The sequence below is a fragment of the Sporobolomyces salmoneus genome (assembly GCF_050403485.1).
Source record: "Sporobolomyces salmoneus JCM6883 DNA, S_salmoneus_JCM6883_v1_ctg26, whole genome shotgun sequence".
NCBI lineage: Eukaryota > Fungi > Basidiomycota > Microbotryomycetes > Sporidiobolales > Sporidiobolaceae > Sporobolomyces > Sporobolomyces salmoneus.
The window spans coordinates 151,819-175,781 of NW_027481137.1; the positions used below are offsets into that span (position 1 = coordinate 151,819).

Consider the following 23,963-nt stretch of genomic DNA (forward strand, 5'->3'; position numbering starts at 1 on the left):
GTACAGAGCATGGAGCGAGAAAAGCTGCGGCGAGAACAAGAGCGAGACCAAGAGATGAAACGAGATCGCGACTGGAAATTGAAATCGAGCTCAAACTTCTTCTTCCGCTAACTGCTACTTCTCCCGAGTGGGACAGTCAAGTTCTGTATCTTTGTAATCCTATCTACCAGCTGTTCTCACTCCGTGACGGGCAGAGGCAGATCATTGCTCTCGAGTTCATCGACCAAGGTTGAAACAATCGTAACCTCTATTCGCTCATTGGAAACGACCCGGAGCAGACGCCCCGCGACGCCGGCACGACATAACGCGATTGAGCACGACGTTGGTCGCACACATCTCTTCCTCACAGGGGATTCGAATCGCAAATTCGTCTTCTTCGTTTCATCGATTATGATTCTCCCCTATTTCCCTCCCAGCTCGCGTCCCAACTCTTGGTCCATCATTCTCACACGAACCCCGACTCACTCCCTCCCGATCGCTAAGCCGCCTCTGTACCTCGTAAACTTCCTTTCTACATGTTCTCCCCTCTCTCCCTCGACGGAGACGGAGCTGTTATGATCCTGCAACGACCTCAGCTTCCCTGCGAGACTCTTTAGGTGAAACGAGAGCTCGAAGGGACCGCGTGCTGATCCGCGATCGGGAGTTTCGAGACGAGTCCTCGAGACAAGTTTTTCGTTCCTCCTCCTCCGTTTTCAGATCTGACAACTTTCTCAACCTCAACCTCCTCGTCCCTGTCCATGGTGATACTTCACTGAGCGAACGTCCGGCTGCGTGTGAGCTTGAGCTGAATGTCTGGGACGCAAAGGATGACGAGACGAAAAGGAGACATTCGGATGATGAGAGATCGAAAGAAAGCGGAGTTTTTGCGATATTGGCGTAGTCCAGATGGGTATAGTCGGGTAACAGGGTAGTGGTATAGATGCGGAAGTACGGGTATAGGGTAGAGGGTGAATGAGCAGAGGGAAAAGGGAGAGGAAGGTCGAGGATCACCCGAACAGCAGTTCATACACGATGACGGCGACATTGATCGGAATCAGAGGAACTACAACAATGAAAAATGTGAGCACCATCTCAATCCGACGGTAGCTGAGGGAGTACTTACTCCTCATCAAAGTTCTAACTGCGTCGACCAACTGTACCGCTCTCATCTTTACGCTAACCTCTCCATTACCGCCTCCACCTCCCATTTGACCGACTGGCATCCCGTACGCATCGAACCCTCCTGCTGATTGTTGTTGTTGTTGGAAATGAGACGTCGTCAATCCGAGGGGGGAAAGGAATCGATCTTTCGAGAGAACGGCGATCGCGTTGATCATGAGGAGTGCAAAGTAGGCGACTGAACCGAATCCGAATAGGATACCCATCTTTTCGAGAGTGATGCGTGAGAGGAAAGGAGAGAGAGAGTTTCTCGGGGGGGATCAAGTTGAAATTGCGCCAAACGTTCGAAACCTTCGACCAGAAACTACTCAAGAATATGGGAACAATCAAGCGAAATGATAGAAGAAAAGGCAAATAGATGAATGAGAGCGAAGAGAAAACAAAAAACTAGTCATCAAAAAGAATAACATGGTACGGAACCATGTTCGCAAGAGATCTCATCTCAGTCTCCCACCTCTCGAGTGTACACCTAGCAATCTCCCCATACGCTGCCTCCTTGTGTCCGACGAGGAAATCGATAATGCGAATTTGGGATTCGAAGTTTTCTCGTATTTGGCATCGAAGTCGTGTCATCCTCACTTGAGCTCGCAAGGCAGACTTCCTCGAAGGTGATCAACGAACGAACAGATCCGTAGGGAGACGAATAGAATCAAAGGAAAATTGCGAGTAATTCGGTACATCAACTCAAAAGTAAAAATCGCGAAAGCAGTCGTCTGCGTCCCCTGCCTCAATCGTCCTCCTCCTCCTCCTCCGCTCCCTCTTCTTCCTCTCCTTCCCCTTCCCCGGACCCACTCCCAGGTTCTTCGCTCTCCCTCCTCTTCTTCTCCTCCACTTTCTTCTCGAAAACCCATCCAATCTGACCTCCCCTCACCTCCGTCCTCTTCCCTTCTTCCGCCTGACTCCTCTCTTCCTCCGTCATCTCACAAACAGGTTTCACTACTCGTTCGGACATGTCGACGTCCGAGAAGAGTTGCCAGATGAGGGAAACGAGGAATTGGTCTTTGATTGAAACTTTGAGGTGCGGGTAGTCGGAACAGTCGAAATGGTGCCATTGTTTAAGGATTGAGAGGTTGCGTTGAGCTTTCTTGAGTGCCTACACACGAAACATATCTACATCAGACTTCCGTGGAAGAACTCGAAAGAAAGAGAAAGAAAGACGAGTCGAACTCACTCTTTTATCGACGGGAACTCCACCCATCTGAGAAGCAGGTACAAATACGGCAGTATCCTCCTCGTCATCGGAATCATCATCGTCGTCGTCTCCTTGTTCTTGACTCGCGAAAGCGGCGGGATCTTCTCCTCGATGGCAATTGCAGCCGAGTAAATCGTGAGTGTCGCAAGCCGTATCCGTGTGAAGCGTGAAGATCTTCTTGAGCTATACATCATGCACCTGAGGGTCAGTACGAGTGTTGGAAAGAGGGAGGGACGGAAAGCTCACGTCGTCAGCGGTGAAAGCATCCCCTTTCGTCGAAGTCGAGGTTGAATCCTCTTCCTACTCAACGACAAGACAACTCTCAGCGTCGCCTACGGGAAATAATACGTAAAGGGACGTCGCGCTGACCATGACTGAACCACTCAGGGCCATTTTCGTGATTTGTCTTTGGAAAATCTTTTCATCGATCGTACCCGAAGTCAAGAATCGATAGATGACGCAGGTTCGGGTTTGTCCGTCACGATGGATACTATCAGAATTCATCTGTGTCAGTACTGAGACGAGTAAAGTGGAGAGGAGGGGAGAAGGGAGACGAACCGAGCCATTGCTTGAAGATCGGTTGAAGGGTTCCATTCGCTATCGAGCAAGACGAGTCGAGACGCTCCGATGACTATCGTTCCACACGAGATCAGTGTCAGTTGCGCGGGGTTGACGAGCGTGAGAGGAAGTGAGAGACTGACTGTTCAAACCAGTTCCACCACTTTTACTCGAGAGCAAGAAAATGACTATGAGGTACAAACTCTCGGAATCAGCGAGCTCAACCCGGATTTCGGAGAAGAGAAGCCTCACATTGTCGTTTCCTATCGGATCGATTGAAGATATTGACCATTGGGATCCTATCAGCTTGAGCAGTTTTCCTTTCGACCCAAGAGGATGCATCAGCTTCGAGCGAGACGGTACAGCAAAAGTCAGCTTACCCATCGAGACGACAGAACGGGTATTTTTGTTTCTTGCAATGTTTCTCGACGATATCCAACGTCTGAGTGAAATTCGAAACGACGACGATCTTCTCCTCCGTCTCTGCGTGAAGTTTCTTGAGCATTGCCGCGAGAGCGATCAGTTTACCTACACCCGATCGAAGAGGAGGGATCAGTGAGAGGTGACGTGAGAGAGAGAGAGAGAGGAGGAACGAACCAGAGAGGGAGAAATCGTGAGGAACGATATCGGTAGGGAAAAGATCGGTAAGTTCCGATTCGAATACTGAATCTTCTCCTTTCTTCTCTTGATCCTGAATACGAATACGAACAACCTATGATTAGCAACCTTCGGAGGGAGAAGGTTGGTAAGAACAGAATGAGCGTACCGATTTCGCACTTTGCATCAGTAACCCTGGAGTTGTCGCACATTTCCTCAACAAGATCAAGAGTGACAGCTGTTGTGACTTGGCTTTCCCACTGAGGAGACTACGAACGGCCGAGGAAGCGAGTAATTGTTGGTAGATCTCGACCTCGCGACGAGTTGGAACGATGAAAACCGTGTATTCGACTGAGAAATGTCCGGAGATCAGCCTCACACAACGGAACGCAGGATGATCACTCGAATTACTCACGTTTCGGAGGAAGAAGTTTCTCGAGAATGTCGGCAGTACGACGGAGGAAGAATTTGCGTTGAATCTCTCCGAGAGACTCTGAAGCGATTTTCCCGTTTTGTTTGTCCTTCTTCGAAGCTGACGACTTGCGAGCTTTGAGGATCGGTTGTTCAAAGTCTATGCCACAAGAGGAAAGCGAGTCAGCATGAGACTCCACATTTAAAGCGAGAAGGGAGATGGAACGAACGTTTCTTGAAATACGAATAGTCTTGAAGTAAACCAGGGTTGACGAAATCTGCACGGGCCGAAAGCTTCAATACGATATCGATACGATCGACAGAGCGAGACACGTACCCATCATAGCGAAAAATTCTCCAAGGTTGTTCTGAATCGGAGTTCCAGAGAGGATGACTCGACGTTGACAAGACAAGCTCGAGAGTGCTTTCGCCGTCTTCGTACCGGATGACTTGAGCTTATGACCTGCGAGACGATTGAAGATCAGCTTGATCGCAAGGACAGAGAGAGAGAGCGTTTCTTTAGTTTACCTTCGTCACAAATGATGAGACCGATCGGAGGTTGAGCGTACTTGACGTCCTCGATTGCGTTCGTGAGCTATATCCATCACTCGAGTCAGTCGCTCATGGGAGAATGCGCGGCGGGAGAAGGATCGTTAGCTCACCCGATCGTACCCAACAATCAAAACTTGATAATTCCTCGAATTAACGAACGTCTTGACGCTCGTAGGTCCATCGGCGACCATGACTCGTACGACATCTTTTCCTAGCCACTTCTTGATTTCGGATGCCCAGTTCTGTCAGAGTAGCGAAGGTCGTGAGCGTCAAAATTGAGTGACGAGAGGAGCGAAATATGAGACGGACCTTCATGAGAGTGACAGGACAGACGATCATCGCTCTTTCGATCACTCCAGCACGATTCCATCCTCCTTGAAAGTAAGGGTTTTGTTCTGGGCGTTCGAAATGACATACATCAAGCTCGCGAGAACGGATTGAAGAAAGGAGGAACTCGAAACGCACTGAGTAGAGTCCAAATGAGGGCGATAGACTGGATAGTCTTTCCGAGACCCATCTCGTCTGCGAGGATACAACCTTGTCCTTCCGTGCTCATTCCGATCGCGCACTAGAAAACGATTCGTTTCGTCAGAATCGATTCGACAGCTTTGAGGATGTCGGGAGATTCCGACTTACCTCGTACATGAAACGAACTCCTCTACGGAAATGAACGAAACTTTGTAAGCTTTCCGAGATCAACTTGTAGAAGCCCGAGCTGAGAAACTTACTCCTGTTGATGAGGTCTCAAAACGTTTCCAATCTTCGGATCAATCACGACATCGACGATTGGGTGACCCCTACAGTAAGTGATCGAAGTCAGCTCCTTCTCAGGACAATGCTCAAAAGAAAGAGATCAAACGACGCACTTTGGATTATACTCTGCCTGATGTTTCTCATCCGGTCTCTTCATGACGATCGCACCCTCGACCGTCGGATCAAACAAAGGTTTCGGTCCTTTCGGAGTGTTCTGCGAGTTCCCGCTCGACGATTTCCCGAAAAAGTTTCCGGGTTTGATTCCTGATCCGGAGACGGATCCTGGTTTCGAGACGGTACCCGGAATCGCGAAACCTCTCGAGAGCGACGGCGTAGCTACCTTGAAGGTCGAGGCGGAAGAAGAGCGAGGGACGACAGGCCTGATATCGCGAGATGAGGAAGGAGGGTTCAATCGAGAAGAAGAGGAAGATGCGACAGGTTTCTCGTGACTGGCGCCATCGTAGGCTTGTCGATCAGAAGGAGTGCCGATCTGTTCAGAAAGTAGAGATGCACCGTCAATAGACATCTTGGTGAGTTGAATCTCCCTTCACTGACCTCGATTTCCTTGTTTCCCATTCTCAACACCTTGTCTTCCTCGAGCGCGATACTTTTCGATAGAGTTGTCGCAGCGATCCTACCCAAGAGGGAAGAAATGTGAGAGCCTGGAATTATGCGACATTGCAGTCGAAAAGACCAAATGTGCACGAAGCAGGACTCACTCTTTGTAGGTTTCCGTATCCCTGACAGTCGCTCGACCGGTCTTGTCGACTCGGATGATACCGTCTCCTTCCCACGTAGGGTTCTTCTTCGTACTCTGTTTTCGCCTAACAAACAAAGAGCGAAAACGAACAAAGCGAGTCAGTTTGGGCAGAGACTCGACGATCGAGAGGAGACAGCTGCGTTACCATTGACACTATTCACGAGTGGGGAATTCATCAGCCCCGTTCGGAAGGCTCGCGCTGATAGGAAATCCCGACTCACGGTGAAATATCTCGTCTTCGTCCCTCCTCCTCCCTCTCCCTTACTCTCCACCGCCTCTACCGTTCTCTTTTTACTCGTCTTCTCCGTCTCTCCATCCTTCTCACTCGAGAGCGCATCGAACAATCCATCCTCGTTCAAGCCGTCCGCAGCGTCCCAATCCATCGCGTCTCCCTCTCCTCCTCCTCCCAACCCGAACTCGTCATCCTGATAGCTCGAAGCGTCGAGGAACAAAGCAGGGTCTGAATCGGAATCGAGCGGTTCTCGTTTCGGTTTCGGTTGAATCGGGGCGAGTTGAGCTCGAGAACTTTTCGTGGAGTTGTCCTTGACTTTCGACGTACTCTTCGACGACGAAGGAGCGGGTTTCGATGAAGACGAGATGGAACGAGAGAGAGCTAGGTCGGCAGCTGAAACTCGAGGTTTTCGAGCGGCCGCGACGACGGAAGAGTCCGAAATTGGGGGATCGAGTTTGCGCTTCTTTGGTGGGGTAGGTCCATCCTCCTCTTCTTGTCCACGTTCTTCAGCTTGAGTAGAGGCGTTTTCTCCCTCCTCCTCCTCCTGTTCCTCCTCTTCTCGCCGAACTCCTTTTCCCTTCGCTTTCCTCTCCCTCTCCATCGCCAACTTCGCCATCGCATCAGCTCTCGAACTCTTCTCACTCCTTCGATGACTATCCCTTGCCGCTGCCTCCTCATCCTCATCTTGATCCTCGTCCTCCTCTTCTTTCGGTAAAACTTCCTCATACATTTTCGATCTCCCCGTTTTCGGCTTCACTTTCTTCGCTCCAACCGACGGCGGTGCAACTCCGTATTCGAGACCGGGAGATGTTTTCCTTAAAGGAGTTGGGAATTTGAACGGTTTCTGAAACTGTTTCTTCGGATCGATCCAAGTTTTCGTAGCTGACATCGGTGCCACTCCTTGCTCTTGCGAGAACCCAGAATCGTCGAGCTCAGGTTGTTCCGGAGTGTCGGCTCTGAAAACGTCATCGTAATCGTTGTTCTTGGGACGAGGAGCTCGAGCAACAGAATCTTGATAAACCGGTTTAACGGATCCCGATCTCGAAGGACCTGATTGAGGAGTATACGAGGGTCGATACTGAGGTGGACGAGTTCCTTGAGCTTGTTGAGGAGTCGAATGAGAAGCGGAAGCAGAAGTAGGAGGTCGAGCGAAGAAACCTGGTCGAACGGCGGGAATTGGTGCGGGAGTTCCTCGTGAAGATCCTTCACCGCGGATCTTGGACCAGAACTCAGAAGTGGTGATACTGTAGTCGATCTACATGGCATCGAAGTGTGTCAGTGGGTGAGAACGACGAGATAGAGCAGAGAGAATGAGAAACTTGCTCGAATTTCTTTCCCAGCGATTTTAATCTCCATTTCTTCCGCGAGGGGTCTCATGAAGTTCATCTGTCCGATCCTGCAAAAGATTGGAAGCTCGTAACGTCAGCCGTAGCGCGGGGACGCTAACGAGAGTCAATCAACTTGCTTGTTTCCTTCTTCTCCGTAGAACGTCAAATTCGGACCTTGAACGTGAAGATACTGGATGATCCTGATCCAATCAGTATCTGCCTAGTACTGGACTGAACACGAATCGAAAACCTACACCGTCACTGCGGGAAGGAAAGCGAATCGAGCACGAGTTCAGATCAAATGAAGTCAGCTCACATTCTCAACTACTCGCTCGCGCATTGCCATGGAGCTCTCACTTTCCACCTTGTAATGCAGCTATCGAACAAGCATGACGAGGAGAGAGAGCCAGAGAAGGAGGACTCACTTTTCCCAAGTCTTATTCTTCCTCGCCTGCGGATTCCTCCAATTGACGACCCATGCACTATTCCCGCCTCCACCTCCACCTCTACCACCTGGTGTCGCGTTGCTCATTCGAGCGCGGCGTGAAGACAGAGAGTTGTTGAATCAAACCTTGATCAAGATGGCGAAAGGAGACGAGACGAGACGTGTTAACGAGTTCGAAGGACGCGACGAGGCGTTCTAGACAGGAGCACGAGAGCGATGGGAGCGCGTGGAAAGGTCAGAGAGGTGAAGAGAGAAGAAGAGCTGAGATTGACTTCGCGATCAGAATTATTCATCGAATTTCGCAAGATCAGACAAGACGCTATGGAGGGACATAGATATGCTTGCAACAGTTAAGGGAATACGAATCCGTGATAAGAAAGATACTCCAGAAAAAATGATACAAAAAAATGAGCGAAGGTAACGAGCGTTTGAGGGTCTAGGCAGAGTGTCTATGCATGGTAGGAGCTGCAAAGTAAGTGACAAGAGAGAAATGAGTGTCTGTTCTACCGATTCGCCTGCAACGTCTAAGGATTCGCGACGTAAAGTTTTGGTTTCTTGACGAGTCCATGCTCGACTTTCCTCCCCTGCCCATGACCATTCCCATGATTCGTCGTCGTCGTCTTTGATCTCCCAGCCTTACTCGGAGACGGATTCGGCGACATCGGGTTCGTCGAAGGTGGAGAAGGTAACGAGTTTCTTCGTTCGATTTCCGCAACGAGGTCTTTGACGGATCCGGACCTCGAGATCGTTGGTAATGCCTGTGAGGGCTGAGGTCTTGGACCGATTAGACGAGTTTTCCGTGGCGAGTGAGGTGTAGGGTCCTGAGATCGAGTAGGAGTCGGAGGGAGAATGACTGGTAGTAAAGGGAATTGAGGGATCGAAGGAACTGGCGGAGGAGGTGACGATGGAGTACGGGGAGAGAACGCAGCTTGAGATCCTGCAAAGATGACGGATCCAGGAGTTTGAGCGACCGGGTCAGGATCGGAGAAAGGGTTTTGAGAGATTTCGGGAGTCGTTTCAGTCGAGTTTCCTCCGCCGGTACCGATCGATGCGGAACCGTCACTACCTTCTCCCGTTCGTATCCGTTGGACGACGTCCATTCCACGCATTCGTTCCTCGAGGACTGAACTGGTCGCTGTCACTTCCGACACGTTTGAAGAGACGGATCGATCGTGAATTCCTCGTTGTGATCTCGTCGCCATGAGCCCGTGCTCGTTCAGACTATTCGAACGATCGAGTGGGCCTGGTACTGGATCGGAGAATGGATCGATAGAACGTTGTTGTTCGTCGAGGTTCGGAGCTGGAGTCGGGTCTCGAATCGCTTCGAACGCTGTCGCCGTCGGGATCTCTGAGTGTTGATGTTGTTTCAGTCGGGACCACCAAGACGAGGAATTATCCCTTCGAATCGGAGACATGAACAGACTCGAAGAAGTCGAAGTTGAACGCTCGATCCCGCCTCCTCCTCCTGAAGTCGGAACCGAGAATGGAACGGGGGTCGCGAAGCCGGAACCGTAGAGGGACGAAGAAGAGGGAGAGAAAGGTCGAACAACTCGAGTAGCAGTCTTGATAGATGCTTCTTCTTGCGAATTCGTGAGAGTCGATCGAGTTTGATGAGTTTCGGTTGATCTTGTTCCTCCTGACCTTCCAGACGAGTAATCACCTCCTCCTCCTCCAACGAGTCCACTCTCCATCGTTCCGTCCTCATCCTCGTCTTCGTCTTCTTCCCATTCCGCAATCGGAGTCAAGCTCGCATCCCCTCCATCACCCCGCTCGGCCCCGCTCGCAAGCCCTCCATACTCATGTCCCGCCGTACTTTCACTCCTAAGGAATCCCCCTAAATTCGTCCCCAAATAACTCGTCCCACTTCTCACGCTTTCACTTCTCCCCAATCCCATTCCACCCCAAATCCCTACTCCGATCCTCGTCGATTCGTCACTGATATCACTCGCGATCCTTCCTCTTCCAGTAGAGAGAGCGTCGTACTGCTCGTCGTCCTCGTCGTCGAATCGAGTCCATCCTCTTTGCTGAGACTTTTCGTCCTCTTCTTCCTCTTCGTCTCGAAGCATATCGAACCTCCTCCTCTTCCCCATACCCATTCCCATCGCGACTCCTACTCCTCCCAACCCTTCTCTCATCCCTCCCATTCTCGGAGTCGTGGTAGTTGCGAACAAACCAGTCAATCCTCCTCCTCCTTCGCGTGGCGAGAAATTTCTTCCAGGTTTCTCCATCATATCCATGTACTCTTCCTCATCATCTGCATAATCACCCCTCTTGATCCTCTTCCCTCCAACGATGAATCCTCCACCTCCGCCAGTGTAGCGATCTCGACCGTCCATCGCAGAGCGTTTCCGTTTTCGCATCCCGTAGACTCCAATAGCGGCTAGTGCTAGGGCACCTAGTAATGAACCGACGACGGCTCCAGCAACGAGGGATTTAGAAGGTCCTTTTTCGGATTTGTCGCCTTTGTTGTTGGTTGAATCGGAGTCGGAGGGAGATTGGGGAGTACCGGGGGAGGTCCAGGTTGTTTCGGAGTCGTCGTTGGGGTTGTCGGAAGACGAGTCAGAGGAGGAGGATGTGGATGAGGATGAATCGGAGGGAGCCGAGGAGGAAGAGTCGGGTCGAGCTTTCGGATTCGAAGGATTCGAGCTTGATCCGCCCGACGAGGAAGTTGGGGAGGAACTCGACACGGAGCCAGAGTCTGAGCCGCCGGCTTTCGGGTTGGAAGGGAGGGAAGTGAGATAAGAGGGATAATAAGAGTTCAACCAGGTATCGTTTTCGAAAGCGTAAACTCTGAGACTCGTCGATGCCGGTGCGTTTGTTCCATACCCTTCAAGCTCACACGTTCAAGTCAGTATGATTCCCTGGCTAGAGAACAGACAAGACTGACCGAAAGTTGACAGAATCGTTTCTCCTAAGACGACCGTGCTCGATCCCCAACTCGCTTCGTTCGCATCACTGACCCTCGTCCAGCTTGCACTATCGAGATCGAGTACCCATGAGTCGGCGTACGTGACAGTGCCAGTGAGATCTCGCCCTCCGGAGATCCAAATATTTCGATTTCCTAAATACACCGCTGAATGACCACGACGTGGACTCGGGACCGTCGTCGAAGTCGTGTTGACTGAGAGTGTTGTCCAAGCCCCTTCGGCGATCGTCGACGAAGGCGTGAAAGCGTAAATCGTGGAAAGTGTCGCAAGGGCGTTCGATTTCGTTTCGACTCCTCCGACGAAATAAATCGTCGGCTGTCCTCCTCTCGTCGTCGAAGGTACCAATACCGCTATCCCATCATACAATTCTCCTCCTATCGGTCCTCCCTGACTCGTCGATCTCGCCCACTCAACGTTGCCGCTCGCGAGAGTAATTCTCATTTCCCATAATTCATCGAACCCGATCCCAGATACATCCGCTCTCAATCCTCCATAGATCCAATTCCTCGTTACTTTCCCATTCGATGCGGAAGTTGAGAGACTGAATTCTCGACGTTCGGGTTGAGACGTCCATGCGGTCGTTTGAGACGTCCATTTCGTCGTCAACTTTGCGGATTCGTCCTCGTTATTTGAGGGAGTGATCGAGAAGAGGTATGAAGAGTCGCTTCTTGTCTGTACTGGAACTCGAGGATCCCCCATCGAATCACCTCCGAAGAATAAACCGCTCGTTTGATTCAACGGCAAGAAAGTCGCATAACTTCCTATCGGTTCATCTTCACTGTCTCCCGCGTTCGTTGGAGTCGCCCAGGGTGGGTTTGAGAGGTCGAGAATGGGTTGGGATAAGTCGAGAGAGAGGAAAGAGTTTGTTGAGGGAGTCGAGAGGATAGTTTGACCGGCGATGAAAGTCTTGCCGGACGAGATGAGGAGGTGAGGGGTTGAAGAGGGAGAGAGAAGGAGTGAGGATTGACCCCATCTGATGAACGAGAGAGAGAAGAGAAGGATCAGTTTTTGAGCAATTGGCCAAGATGATCGCGCTCAGTCCTCCCTCCAACAGTCTGCTCGTCCCAGCGATCCCTCGAATAGTCTAGCTCATTCCTACGACTGCTCGCTGTCTACAGTAGCCTGAAGGAATGCTAGCCGATCACTCAACCTCGGACTTTTCCGTTCCCAGTCCCTTCTCTTTCCCCGCCTCGATGAAGCCAGTGAGAGTACACACGTACCTTGCAGCGACACTCTGAGCGTATGATGATCGACTGAGTAGTAGTAGAGGTACTATAGAAGTAGTCGGTGCCCTGGGCGTCGTTGCTCGGCTTCTCCGCTGTCCCATCCTTTTGAGCGATAGCTACTGTTGAGCAGTCGATGTGCTGATATGATCTCCTGGGAGTGTGCGTTAGGCGGGTCGAAGTTGGCAGATGAGAGAAGAGCGAGGTATGTTGAATGAGCCGGAAAAACGGGGATTTGAGAGCCTTCGAGGAAGCCCGTGGAGTCTGAGTCGCTATCTGCAGGGTCGTGAGTCGAGCCTGACTGGCTGAGAGGGGTAGGTTGTGCTAGAACAGGCGGTGATGAGGAATTGAAGTACCCAAACTTCTTCCTTTCCTCGGCCTCCAACCCGAGTCGTTTTCTCGCCTTTGTCTGATGGGTTCCGACAAATCTAGGATGATTACAACAATCTACAACGAGCGACTGAATCCGACAGAAAAAAACGCCAGGCAAAACATCCGAAAAAGACGACGAAAACAATGAGTTGAGAAGAGAAACGACGAGCGCGTTGATATGAGATATGAGATGCAAAGGAGGTTCCGAAACTTTGGTAGTGATGCGAGAGCGAGCGATGCGGCGTCCGAGGAAGAAGGGCGATAAGCCTTTCTAGTTTCCAGCGATTTCGACGACTCCTCCATTCCAACTGTGCACGTTCAAGAATCAATATCAGCTCTGAAGATCGCAGATAAAGAGATCGAGAAAAACGTACTATTTAACCCTCAACGCCGCCAAATGTGTATAAGTGCTCTTATCCGTCCCAACAAAACTCCTTCCCCTCGCCAAAATCGCACAATCCAGTAGAGTAGGCCACCATCCACCGAACGTTTCCTTCGTTTTGAACTCGTCATGATCAACGACTTTCCATCCTAGCGCTTTCACTTTCTGTACGAAAGGGGAGGAGGAAGATTCGTCCGTTGTTGCTACGATCGAGTATTCCGTTGCTGGAAGTCGGGAGTGGGGAGGTGGACGGAAAGCGTTTCGAGAAGGACCGGAGTAGGACGTGGAGTTATCGAGACGCGCTTGAAGGCGAGGTAGGAGTCGAGAGAGCGCTGAAGTGTATTTCTCGAGATCGGTGTAGGCTCCGGTGAATTCGGCGAAATCTCCTCGACGCAAGTGGATCGTGATAAAGGGAGGGATTTGAGAGGGTTTAGAGACGGAGAAGAGTTGAAGGAGGTAAGAAGTCGCACGGGACTCGACGAGGGGAGTGAATCGTAAATATTGTCCGATTTCTTGCCAGGACGTCCCCTCACCTGCGAGGCTCGGTTCGAGAGGCGCATCATCGGGAGACAAGTCAATCGGTGGGGGCATGATTGGACCGAGGAAGAGAGAGTTGTCGAACGCGACCATTTGATCCGTCGGGGAGGGAGATTCTCGTGGTGTGAACCCGTCTTTGATGTTCTTCTTTCGCTCCTCTTCATTCTCGATTGGGATCTCCTCCAGTTCTTTCCCTTCTTTGTCCTTCCACTGTTGTTGAGGGAGGTATTCCCTCCGGACTTTCTCGATCCAACGATCCTTTTGCCAACTATCTGAATCCCATATCCTCAACGCATCGAAGCTCAGATCGAATCCACCAGCACCTCGAGCGAATCCACTTCCAGGTAAAGGCCAATGATGAACGTATAACCCATGCATATCGAAAGAGATCGCTTCTCGGTTCGGAAACCCGACAGTCGACTCTTGAATTGACCAACAGGGGAACTCTTCTTGGATCTGTTTTGTACCTTCTCGAGTCGAGAACGAGGAGGATTTGATCTGGGATATTTCGAGAGCGGGGAGGGAAGTGAGATGGAAGAAGAGAGGGAGATTGTAGAAGGTTGAAATGTTTTCGGGTCCTCCGTCGATGTGAACGGGGATCAGTGAGGGACTGCGAAAGACAACACGAGTCAGAGAGCATGCATCAGAGAGGGAGTAGGGTGGACTGACATGATTGGAACTCGATTCGTAATTTTCGAAAAGTACAACAGTTTTTGAATCGAGATCATTTGATTCGCTAGGAAGTAGTGCAAGAAGTTCAGGACAGAGACACGAAAAGGATACGAGGAAGTGGTGCTCACCGTGACCTCCGTACGACATCGCGGTAGCGTAACGAACTCCCGATTTAAGCTGAGATGCCAAAGTATCTTGAGGAGTCTCAAAGTTGATCACCTGCGAGGGAGTCCGATGACATCAGCATACTTTTTCTCCTTTCACTGATGACCGACTCGGAGACAACCCACCTTGAGTAGATCCAGTTTTCTCGTCTTCGCTTCTGATTGCGATTGAAGTCCAAGCGTGTTCCATTTCTCCCCAATCCTGTTCCTCCATCCGTCATACCACCCCGTTTCCTCGTCTCCCTCGTTCCCCTCTGTGCTCAGCGTCGAGAGCAACGTCAATATCGCAACGAGGCTCATCATTCCAACTGCCAATGCTCTCCTCGTGAAATTCCTCTGGGCGAATCGTCTCGAAACCGCGTTCCACCAGCCTCCAGGCGGCGAAGTACCCGATATCAGTGATGCCGTTCTTGAATGATTCGCAGAGGCTGTAGGGGAGCGAGATTGAGGAAGGAACGAAGTCGATTCGTCCTGGCCGTCCAAATCGGATTCTTTCTCGAGTATCGCGGCGGTAGAGGATGGTGTCAAGCTGCCGGTCGAGCTCGTCGTAGGAGGGAACGAGTAGGCCATCGAGGCGAGCGGAAACCGGTTTGATCAATCAACCTTGAGAGCTTGAGAGAGAAGCTTCTGCTTCGTGATTGGCGTTGTTGATGGACTGCTGGGGCGCTTATGAGCTCTTGCTATCGTGCTGATTGTCGTCTGAAGGTTTGCGCTGAGTGGTAGTGGAGAAGGAGAGGATTTCGAGGAAACTTGGCGACTGTCTCTCTCACGCTCACTCACCACAGCTATTACGAATGATGCTCTGGGTCCACTCGAAGGATGACCAATGCATGTACCTACTCACGAAGCGCTGAGCCCCACCCTCTCCTTGTCATTGAACATCGTCCCTCCCTTTCTTCTCCCCTCTCTCAACGATCTTGACACAACTCCGATTCCGACCACGATGGATGCACGAAGAGGAGAAAGAGAAGACGTCAATTGGATCTCTTGCGATGGACGAATGAACAGAAGACATTCCTCACTCCAGTTTCGACGACTCCTTTCATTTTCCTGCCCAAACTTTCGCGACCGGACGCAACACCTCCTCTCTGGCACGTCCGGCGAAGATGCCCGTTCCCTACGTCAAAGCTAGCCGGACGTGAATCGTCTGGTTCGACTCGACGCGTACTGTGCCGCTACTCATTTTTCGTTTCGATCGATCAATTTCGTGCGAAGCCAGGATTCAACACTCCGTCTTCTCGCGTGTGTGTGTGCATCGATAACACACGACTCCTCCCCTTCCTTCAAACGTCTCTCTCCATTCATCAACGTCGTCGTAACGCTTCACTTCACCAATACCGTGTCACTCTATCAATCGTCAAGAAGCACAGAGTCTCGTAAGTTTCCTTTCCCCCTTCTCTCGTCGTCTCTCTCGCTCACTCGCTGTTGTATAGACGCGTAACACGACATGGCGAGCAGTATTCTCCCACCTCCTCCTCCGCCGCCGTCCTTTCAACCACTTCGACAAACTCGTGCGAGCAAATCTCAACGCGCTCATCGACTCTCCGTTTCTTCGACTCCTTCCGGTCGTCACCCTTTCTCCCTCCTTCATTCAAACTCCTCTTCCACTCTATCTAGCTTCGCATCAAACTCCTCTTCCACTCTATCTAGCTTCGCATCGGGTCAAGGACTTCTGAGACCGCCTCCTGTTGCCGTTTTGAACGATCGGAGAACGACGAGAACCGGAGGAACAGGGAGTGCAGCTAAACGGGTCAAAGTCGTCGGGAATGCATTGGACAGTAAGATGGGCAAGATGAGAGCGAGTCGATGGGAACACGGAACGATCCAACAGCAAGCCGCGAACACCGTTCAAATCGTCGACCTCGATTTGGCTTCGAATCCGAATGCGACTCTCGGATTAGGACTCGGAGCACCGATCTCGCTCTCCCTCAACCCGCGCTCGATGCTCTCTTCTTCTCTCGACCTCCCTTTCGTCCCTTCTTCCTCTTCCGCTTCTACAAGTGCGACAAACGACGATCTCCTCACTCCCTTGACGAACCCTTCTCCCCCTCGAGTCGTGCCTTCCTCCGCATCTTCTACGTTCGACCCCTCGTCCTTCTCGACTCTCGGCTCGTTAGGGTCTTCTCGCCGACACTCTCGACTCGGAATGCTCAAACATCGCAACAAGTCCTTACTCTCGAACGGTTCTCCCGCCTCGATCAAAGACCTCAACGATTCGACTCAACATCCTCGTTCACCCTCGATCGATATCACTTCTGCGTTCCCTCAAACCGAACCTGGAGTGGGAGGAGGAGGAGGAGACGCGTTTCAGTTGTTCGAAGAAGCTTTCCCTTATCCTTCTTCGAGCGAGGAGGCTACAGACAAGGCGATCAGTTCACCACTCGTCAAGTTACTATCATCGCCTTCGATCCCTATTACTCTCCCTATCGCCGATTCTTCCACTTCGAACTCGAACGCCGAAGCCAATGCTCGAGCTCAAGCCAGTGGATCCGTTCGAGCCAACACGAACGACAAGCAATCAAAGAGTCGACCTTCATCCATCGAAAGCGTCAAGGGGTTGAAAGAACTCGAATTGGTCAAGAGGCGATTGAGTTGGGAATCCCTCACTACTTCGACGAATAGGATTAAAACCACGGAACTCTTGTTGACCCCTGACGGTACGTTGACCGATGAGGAGCAGTTCGAAGATGCTCTCGAGGAGGGAGAACCAGTGAGTCGTCCTAGAATTCCATTCTCATTCTGCGCCCGATACTGATTCTTCGACCGTTTGTCGCAGACTTTGATCCCTACCCATCCTCGTCTCTCTCCAATTCGTCGATCTTCGTTCCCGTCAACGGCTCAGATCTCCCCCATCGCCGTTTCTTCTCTCCCTACAACGACAGAAGATACTCTTTCCCTCGGTTTAGGACTCGGTATCGACCTCCTCTCCTCATCCTCTATCGCTCCTCTCGACTCCGGTTTACCCTTGAAGACCGATAAATCCATGAGGAAGAACATGTTACCGTCTCGAGAAGAATTACAAGGACCTTTGAACTTTGATGAACTCAAGGAACTCGATGATCAACCTTTGAACGAGGGTCATGGATTAGGACTAGGATTGGGATTGGGCATTGTTAGGGAGAGGGACTTTGATCAAGGCGCTATGGGGCTCGGGTTGGGAATCGGGATCGAAGGGGAGGATGAGACAGAGGAAATGGTCGAGGAGTTCCAAGAAGATATGGAGAAGATGAAAGAAGGTATCACGAAGAGAACCGTTGGTGAACAGTGAGTCCACACACACTCTGTCGAGACGGGGTAAGAATTGAGCACTGATCATCGCGCTTCAATTGTTACAGCATCGAGGAAGAATCGGCAGGAGCTGAAGAATCGCAAAGGCAACTGAACGATTTGTTCGAGTGAGTCATCGTCTCTAGCAGTGTTCTCTTTCTTCACTTCTTCTAACTAGTGACTCGCGTTGAATAGGGATCCTCCTACTCCTCTTCTCGCTCCTCTTTCCCCCGTTCTCTCCTCGGCTCCCAAGTCGCTCAAATCGGTCATTCCTCCCTCTACTCCCGTCCTCACTCCCCAACGACAAGAGACCGCTTCATCTCCTGTCAAGCACGTTTCTCCTCGTCGACAACCTCGTTCTCCTCCTCGAGCGAAGAAAGTCTCCTTACTCAAACTACCGAGCTTGAGCCAAAAGATGAAGAACCAGCGATCGTCGTTACTAGCTGGAGGAGGGAGTGGACAGATCAAGAGGGTTTATCCGAGAGCTACGACGAGCTCGATCGCTCAGCCGGAGTCGGTCGGGATGTTGGGGAAGAAGATCAAGGAGGCGAAATTGAGGAATTTGATCGCAAACTCGAATGCGTGAGTCTCACTGTTCTCTCTCGTGTTAGTGGACGGAACTGACTCATAGCTTCTCCGATAGTGCCGCGATGCCTCAAGAAGATCAGTATTATGGTTCTCCGAACCTTTCAGATCTTCCCGGTTCATTCCTCGCGTCTCCCGTTCTTCCTACCTCTTTCGCCGATTTCAGTCACTCTCCGCTCTCTCCGATCCCCACTCCTACTCCCACCTCGAAACGATTCGCTCGCATGCGTCGAGGAGGCAACCAAACCGCTCCGCTACCCGAGTACGCGATCACAGCTCACAACTCCTTCTCTCCGATTCTTCCTACGACTACCCCTGCTGCCGCTCTCGCGAACTCGACGTACTGTCCTCCTGGAGCTTCTTCTACTCTCGATGCACCTTCGGTTCCCGCTACTCCCACCCTCGGAACTCCTACTCTCGCAGCTTCTCCCTCCTTCGCAAGTGATGTTTCGGCTCCGTCTACTCCCATCCCGGATCAAGCCGTCGTTCAAACCTCTTCTTCGGCTACCGAAACGGGAGGAGCTGCTGCTGCCGCCGCCGCTGGACACGCTCAATCTGCTCAAATGAATCAACAACTCTTCGACGCCGCGATCGCTTCGACTATCCTAGGAGCGATCGTCTGTATCGGAGCCGTCAGTTGGTTGGCGATCAGCGTGTTCAAGAAGGGGAAAGGAGACAAAGGAAGGAAAGGTTATTCGGGTCGAGGAATCGGAAGTGACGATGCGAAAGGAGGAAGATTCTCGGACGACCTCGACGACGAAAAGTATCGAGCTTCTCCTGCTTCGACTCCTGGAGGAAACGGACGACTCAGTATCGCCGCTCGAGGGATCTCGGCTCCAATCTTGACCGATTTACCGAAACCTCCTCCTCTCGCTCGACTCTCTTTCCCTCCTGGCAACAACTCTGGTTCTGGAGGAGCGAACGACGGTCCCGAACGATCCTTCTCTTCTCACTTCGATGCCTGGGTCGACGCTTCAACGCGACGAGCTTTACAAGGAGCGAGTACCGAAGATCACGGAGGTTACCCGGAAGAAGCAGTTCGAGGAGATGGCATGAGTACGAACGAAAGGAGGATGAGTCGTGCGAGTCGCCATTCGGTACAAAGCTTTGGCGCCGCATCGAGGAACTACCCGAGGAGTCTTCACACGACTGGAAACCGTTCGAGTTATCGATCTTCGACTGGACCTTCCCTCATCGATTCGACCTGGTCCGCTCGTCCTGGCACGGCTTACTCCTCTCGAACTTCACATCACGACCCTTCGAAAGAGTACACGGACTCGACTGCTCCTCCTCGACTTCCTTCTCCGATCCTTCGAAACAGCGTCGAAACTTCCGATGTCGCGGCTTACTTCGCTACTCCTCCCGATACTCCCACGAAATCGCTTCGATCGTACTTCAACGAGAACGAGGTTGAACCTCCTGTCCCTTCCCTTCCCTCCGACTACCGAGACCTTTCTTCCTCCGTTCCGAATTCGGCGATCAAAACTCGTCAACGAGCGACTTCGAAATCGAACGGTAGCAAGGCAACAACGAGCAATTCGAAGATCAAGTCGGTCAACTTGAAGACGATGCCTGCTCTCTCCTCAATCATCACTCCCGACGAAGGACACGAGTCTCCGACTGAAGCGGCGTTGAGGAAACTCGAGAAACGAAGGGCAACGGTCGATGGAGGTATCTTGGCAGACGGACTTCAAGCTCTCTTGTTCCAAGCTCAACTCGACTCGCCAACGAAAGGAATGACCGATAGCAACACCGAGGAGAAATCCGACATCTTCAGCACTTCGGTAGGAGGAAACGGCAGCGCTCAGATCAAACGAAACTCGGTTACGATGTCCTCTTCGAACGGCCTCTCTGCTTCGACCTCGTCTGCTACCTCGAAGGGCAAGTCGCCGAAGAAGAATCGCCCTCAAACGATGCCTCATATGCCACCGACGATCGTCGTCTCTTCGGATCAAGTCCCTCCTACTCCCGCCTCTCGTCAACGAACCCGAACGAGGACAAAGACTTCCGACTCGAACGACGCTCAACACCAATCGGATCCTCGAGCTTCGATCAAGACGTACGAACAAAGTCTCCCTTGGCTCGCTCACTCTCCTTCGTCAAACTTCTCAGTTCACCCTCGAGACGACGCTGGATCAGTCATCGACCCGGAGATGCGCTCAGTCCGTCACTTCTCCGTCGACACGAACAGGTTCTCCGTCGACTCGATGCCTCCTCCTCCGAAACGATTCTCGCAAGATTTCGCTTCCTTCACGGCAAATCGCGCCTCTCAACACGCTCCTCTCGACTCGATCGACATTGCTTCGAGACGACTCGCTTCGGAGGACGATTTAGCCTCGCAAGGGGGAGATGGAGGAAACGATACCGATGAGGAAGAAGCTCGACGAACTCAACGACGCAAGACTCTCCTGTACTCGGTTTACAAACAACGTGGAGTCGATTTGAGCCCGACCTCACCCTCGACTACTTCCATCGCCGCTCCCCCAACTCCGCAATCGCTCACAAACGGAACTTCGCCTGATTCGCTCAACACGTTGTCTCGCACATCGCTCTCGGACGAATCAACCGCCGATACTCCTACGAAAGGAGCCGCCCGAGATCTCCTCGTCAGTAGCTTCCCTTCGCCACCTCCTCTTCCGACCGAAGCTCCGGCATTCGCAAGCTTGGTCGCGAACCTCGAATCGACGATGAACGCAGCCGCATCTCTCGCGAACGAACCCTCCTCGTCTGTGTCTCAACCTCCTACTCCCGGTCGCAGTGGATCTTCCGGTTCCGTCAAGGCGATTGCTCGATCTCGATCAGAAACCGTCACGATGAAGGAGAACGACGTCGGTTCAGCTCAGAATCTACTCCGCGATCCTTCTGAAGTCGCTTCGCCTCCCGTTCGTCCTTCGAAATCGCCAATTCGTATGAGCGTCGTTCCCGATGCTTCCTCTTTGACGACTTCTCCTTCATCTCGAATTCCTCTCCCGAGTCGACAACCCGTTCGTCAACCTTTCGCTCCCGTCAACTCTGCGAACGGAGGAGTCAACTCGATTCGTGGTCCCCTTCCTCCCTCGAGTTCATCGACCGCCGTTTCGAAACCTACCACCGTCTCTGCTCCTCCCGTTCGATCCTTCGCCGCCGAGTTACAAGAATCTGTCGGTAACCCTGCCGAGGGCTACGATTCCGATACCCTCATGTCTGGATTGGCGTTCAACAAACCTGGTCGATCGTTCTTCTCTTCCGGTGTCGGCTCGATGAGCAACTCGAGCAGCGGGTACGGCTACGCGAGTGGGATGTACTCGACGAATCCTGGAAGCATGGAATCAATGGAAGAAGTCGTCGCGATTTCTCACGCTGAAACGGTACAATTCGGTCGATCGAGGGCTAGCGGGTACGTCTTCTCTTTCTTTTCACTTCTATTCTCGTTTCCTGGTGTGCTGACTTTACTCGTCGTTGCGTTGCAGAATCCCTCAATTCTCGTGGAAACGAAACACGGCAGGACTTCACTCTTCCGGTATCGGTCAATACGATTCAGAGGAATCGGCTTACGAAGAAAGTGATGCCGAGACTGCCATGTTCCGAGCGAGAATGGAACCTATCGCGGAGTGAACGAAACCACTCTTTCTGACTTAATTTAACTACCTATTTTTATTGATTCCTTCTCTCACAATTGTATCCACTCTCTCTCTCTCCTTCGACTCGTCTTGTTCAGTATCATCTCTCTTTTTAGATGTGTAGCTCCCTCTCTCCCTCTTTCCAAAGTCTTCTGAATTGACATCGCAACTCGAAGCTTTGCTTTCCTTTTTCCGGCGCTAAGCATTGATCGTGGCGGAGTCTGACAAACGACATGAGTGAAGAGAGAAGAGTTAATCGCTGCTCAGGTCGCAGCCGCGCATGTCGGGAGCACGATGGGAGAGATCACGATGTGAGCACGGACCGTCTTCTTCCCGCGCCTTTCGAAAGGGCTGACATCGGGGTGCTTGCGCATGGGGTCCTAGCATCAATAGTCAGCGACCCTTCGATGCTTAATACAAGGACCCATCGAAATGCATCGACGTCTCGAGGTCCAGGTTTCTCTCTCTTTCTTCTACCACACCTTTTCTCAGTGACCATGCCTGTCTCTCCCCGAGAAAAGTTGGAGGGTCTGTGGGGCGAGATCTCGCAAAGGTTGGAGGATCATGGCATCGACGACAATGGACGCAAAGACTGGCGTGCTGACAAGGGCTCGCTCTTCAACCTCGTCAGCCGACGCCTCCGCCCCATCCACGCCAGAACGTATGCAAGGAGGCTTGAATTCGTTCTCAAACAAATGCTCGCCATCATGATAGCAGGTGGATCGGTACGTCTCATTGTCCTTTTGAACACGCATCAACTTTGACGCTTCGTTTGAACTCTTTCGCACTTTAGGTCAGAGAAGGTAGGCATGTTGCTCTCGAGTGGATGCCTGGACTTCTGGTCAGACGCATCACGGAACCTGCGATGATCCCGGACTGGGTCGACGACCCGACCAAGGAAATTAGAGTTACATGGAACAAGCGGGCAGGCGATTTTGTGTACGGAAATCCGCCAGCGACAGCTCGATCCCTTGACAAGGGTGCCTATCGTATAAACTCGCGTCACGCTCGCTTGCTGGGCGTGCAGACGTACGGTCAACACCCTCAAGGAGGACACCGTTTTTAGGTGAGTTGAGCTTTGTCGTCTTGTCCTCAGATTTGCTTCGCACTGACACTCCGTCTTTCGCTGTGCAGTCGTCAAGGCCATGTTCCGAGTGAGAATGGAACCGATCGCGGAGTGCACGAAACCACTCTTTCTCCCCTGATTTAACCACCTATTTTTATTGATTCCTTCTCTCACTATTGTATCCACTCTCTCCCTCCCTCGACTCGTTTTGTTCAGTGTCATCTCTCTCTTTAGATGTGTAACTCTCCTCTCTCCCTCTTTCCAAAGTCTTCCGAATTGACATCGTTACTCAAAGCTTTGCCAACTGTTCGTATTGTCGCGCATTCTCCTTTGTCGCGAGGTGTGCGATAGGCGTAGGAGAGTGATAAGAGCTCGTCTTACTAGGCAGGCTGTAGCGAGAGTCGTTATGAGAGCAAAGTGGGATTGGTCGCAATCTGAGCTTGGACATCTTTGAGCTCGCGCTTCGTAAAGGCCTGTGCTTGAAATCTTGGGACGTGCGTTCCTAAGGGGAGGAGCAGCGACTGCGACCCAGCCCACGAGAGGTCGCGCCTCTTCCCTCCCCTTTGTCACTTCGATCGCCCCATCCTCGCATGACCTCGACGGTGGAAAGACTCTTCGATGAGGTTGCGGAGGGCCTAGAACAGACTGGCGGAAGAGACAACGTGTACAAGGACTGGGTTTCGGGGAAAAGCATCTTGCTCGAATTGACAAACTCACGCCGACACCCTGTGAGCTACACAAAGTCTCGCAGAAGGCTTGAATTCGTTCTGAAGCAGATGCTTGCTATGCTAGCCGTCGGCCATTCAGTAAGCTCGCTATTCACTGCCAACGAAGGGACCCTGCGCTTCACATCTCACTCACGCACACTTGTACTGCTTCATTAGCTCCGAATTGTGCAAAATGGAATCGCAACAGGAATGGTATTTGGGTGGATGCCGGGGCTCTTGTACCGCCGCGTCAAGGAGGAATCCCACGAGACTATACCGGCCTGGGTCGACACCACCAGAAAGGAGATCGAAGTTTCGTGGGATAACAAGGAGAAAAAGTTCGTTTATCCGGGACACGAGGATCAAAGTCACTCTCTCGACAAAGGCGCTTATCGTCTCAACTCGCGTCACGCTCGCTTGTTGGGCGTGCAGACGTATGGGCAAGACCCTCAAGGAGGACACCGTTTTTAGGTAAG

General features: G+C 51.8%; 5 protein-coding genes across 5 annotated transcripts; 1 reads left to right on the forward strand and 4 right to left on the reverse strand.

Annotated features, from left to right (window-relative positions):
* Positions 1-986: 986 nt before the first annotated feature.
* YOS1 (Yos1p) lies at positions 987-1,364 on the reverse strand (the record flags this gene model as incomplete). Its single annotated transcript, XM_076632444.1, has 2 exons — positions 987-1,042; positions 1,103-1,364. The coding sequence occupies 2 exons, from the start codon at positions 1,362-1,364 to the stop codon at positions 987-989; spliced, it is 318 nt and encodes a 105-aa protein (XP_076487596.1).
* A 521-nt stretch (positions 1,365-1,885) lies between these two features.
* On the reverse strand, positions 1,886-8,073 carry JCM6883_005507 (uncharacterized protein; the record flags this gene model as incomplete). The annotated part of the gene is made up of 28 exons (XM_076632445.1): positions 1,886-2,251; positions 2,330-2,533; positions 2,597-2,650; positions 2,720-2,840; positions 2,909-2,981; positions 3,052-3,096; positions 3,161-3,228; positions 3,289-3,436; positions 3,506-3,599; positions 3,675-3,856; positions 3,921-4,076; positions 4,147-4,194; positions 4,254-4,379; positions 4,445-4,511; positions 4,579-4,710; positions 4,778-4,863; positions 4,934-5,036; positions 5,105-5,126; positions 5,197-5,265; positions 5,335-5,711; positions 5,777-5,855; positions 5,941-6,045; positions 6,127-6,134; positions 6,203-7,468; positions 7,537-7,609; positions 7,679-7,731; positions 7,796-7,802; positions 7,967-8,073. The coding sequence occupies 28 exons, from the start codon at positions 8,071-8,073 to the stop codon at positions 1,886-1,888; spliced, it is 4,239 nt and encodes a 1,412-aa protein (XP_076487597.1).
* Positions 8,074-8,510: 437 nt separating this feature from the next.
* Positions 8,511-12,240, reverse strand: JCM6883_005508 (uncharacterized protein; the record flags this gene model as incomplete). Its single annotated transcript, XM_076632446.1, has 3 exons — positions 8,511-10,813; positions 10,874-11,886; positions 12,134-12,240. The coding sequence occupies 3 exons, from the start codon at positions 12,238-12,240 to the stop codon at positions 8,511-8,513; spliced, it is 3,423 nt and encodes a 1,140-aa protein (XP_076487598.1).
* A 539-nt stretch (positions 12,241-12,779) lies between these two features.
* On the reverse strand, positions 12,780-14,833 carry JCM6883_005509 (O-fucosyltransferase family protein; the record flags this gene model as incomplete). Its single annotated transcript, XM_076632447.1, has 5 exons — positions 12,780-12,816; positions 12,883-14,037; positions 14,097-14,163; positions 14,228-14,318; positions 14,390-14,833. 5 exons carry the CDS (start codon positions 14,831-14,833, stop codon positions 12,780-12,782), a joined length of 1,794 nt encoding a protein of 597 aa, XP_076487599.1.
* Positions 14,834-15,710: 877 nt separating this feature from the next.
* On the forward strand, positions 15,711-21,709 carry JCM6883_005510 (uncharacterized protein; the record flags this gene model as incomplete). The annotated part of the gene is made up of 6 exons (XM_076632448.1): positions 15,711-16,973; positions 17,040-17,527; positions 17,599-17,658; positions 17,726-18,112; positions 18,174-21,491; positions 21,565-21,709. The coding sequence occupies 6 exons, from the start codon at positions 15,711-15,713 to the stop codon at positions 21,707-21,709; spliced, it is 5,661 nt and encodes a 1,886-aa protein (XP_076487600.1).
* Between the last annotated feature and the right edge of the window lie 2,254 nt (positions 21,710-23,963).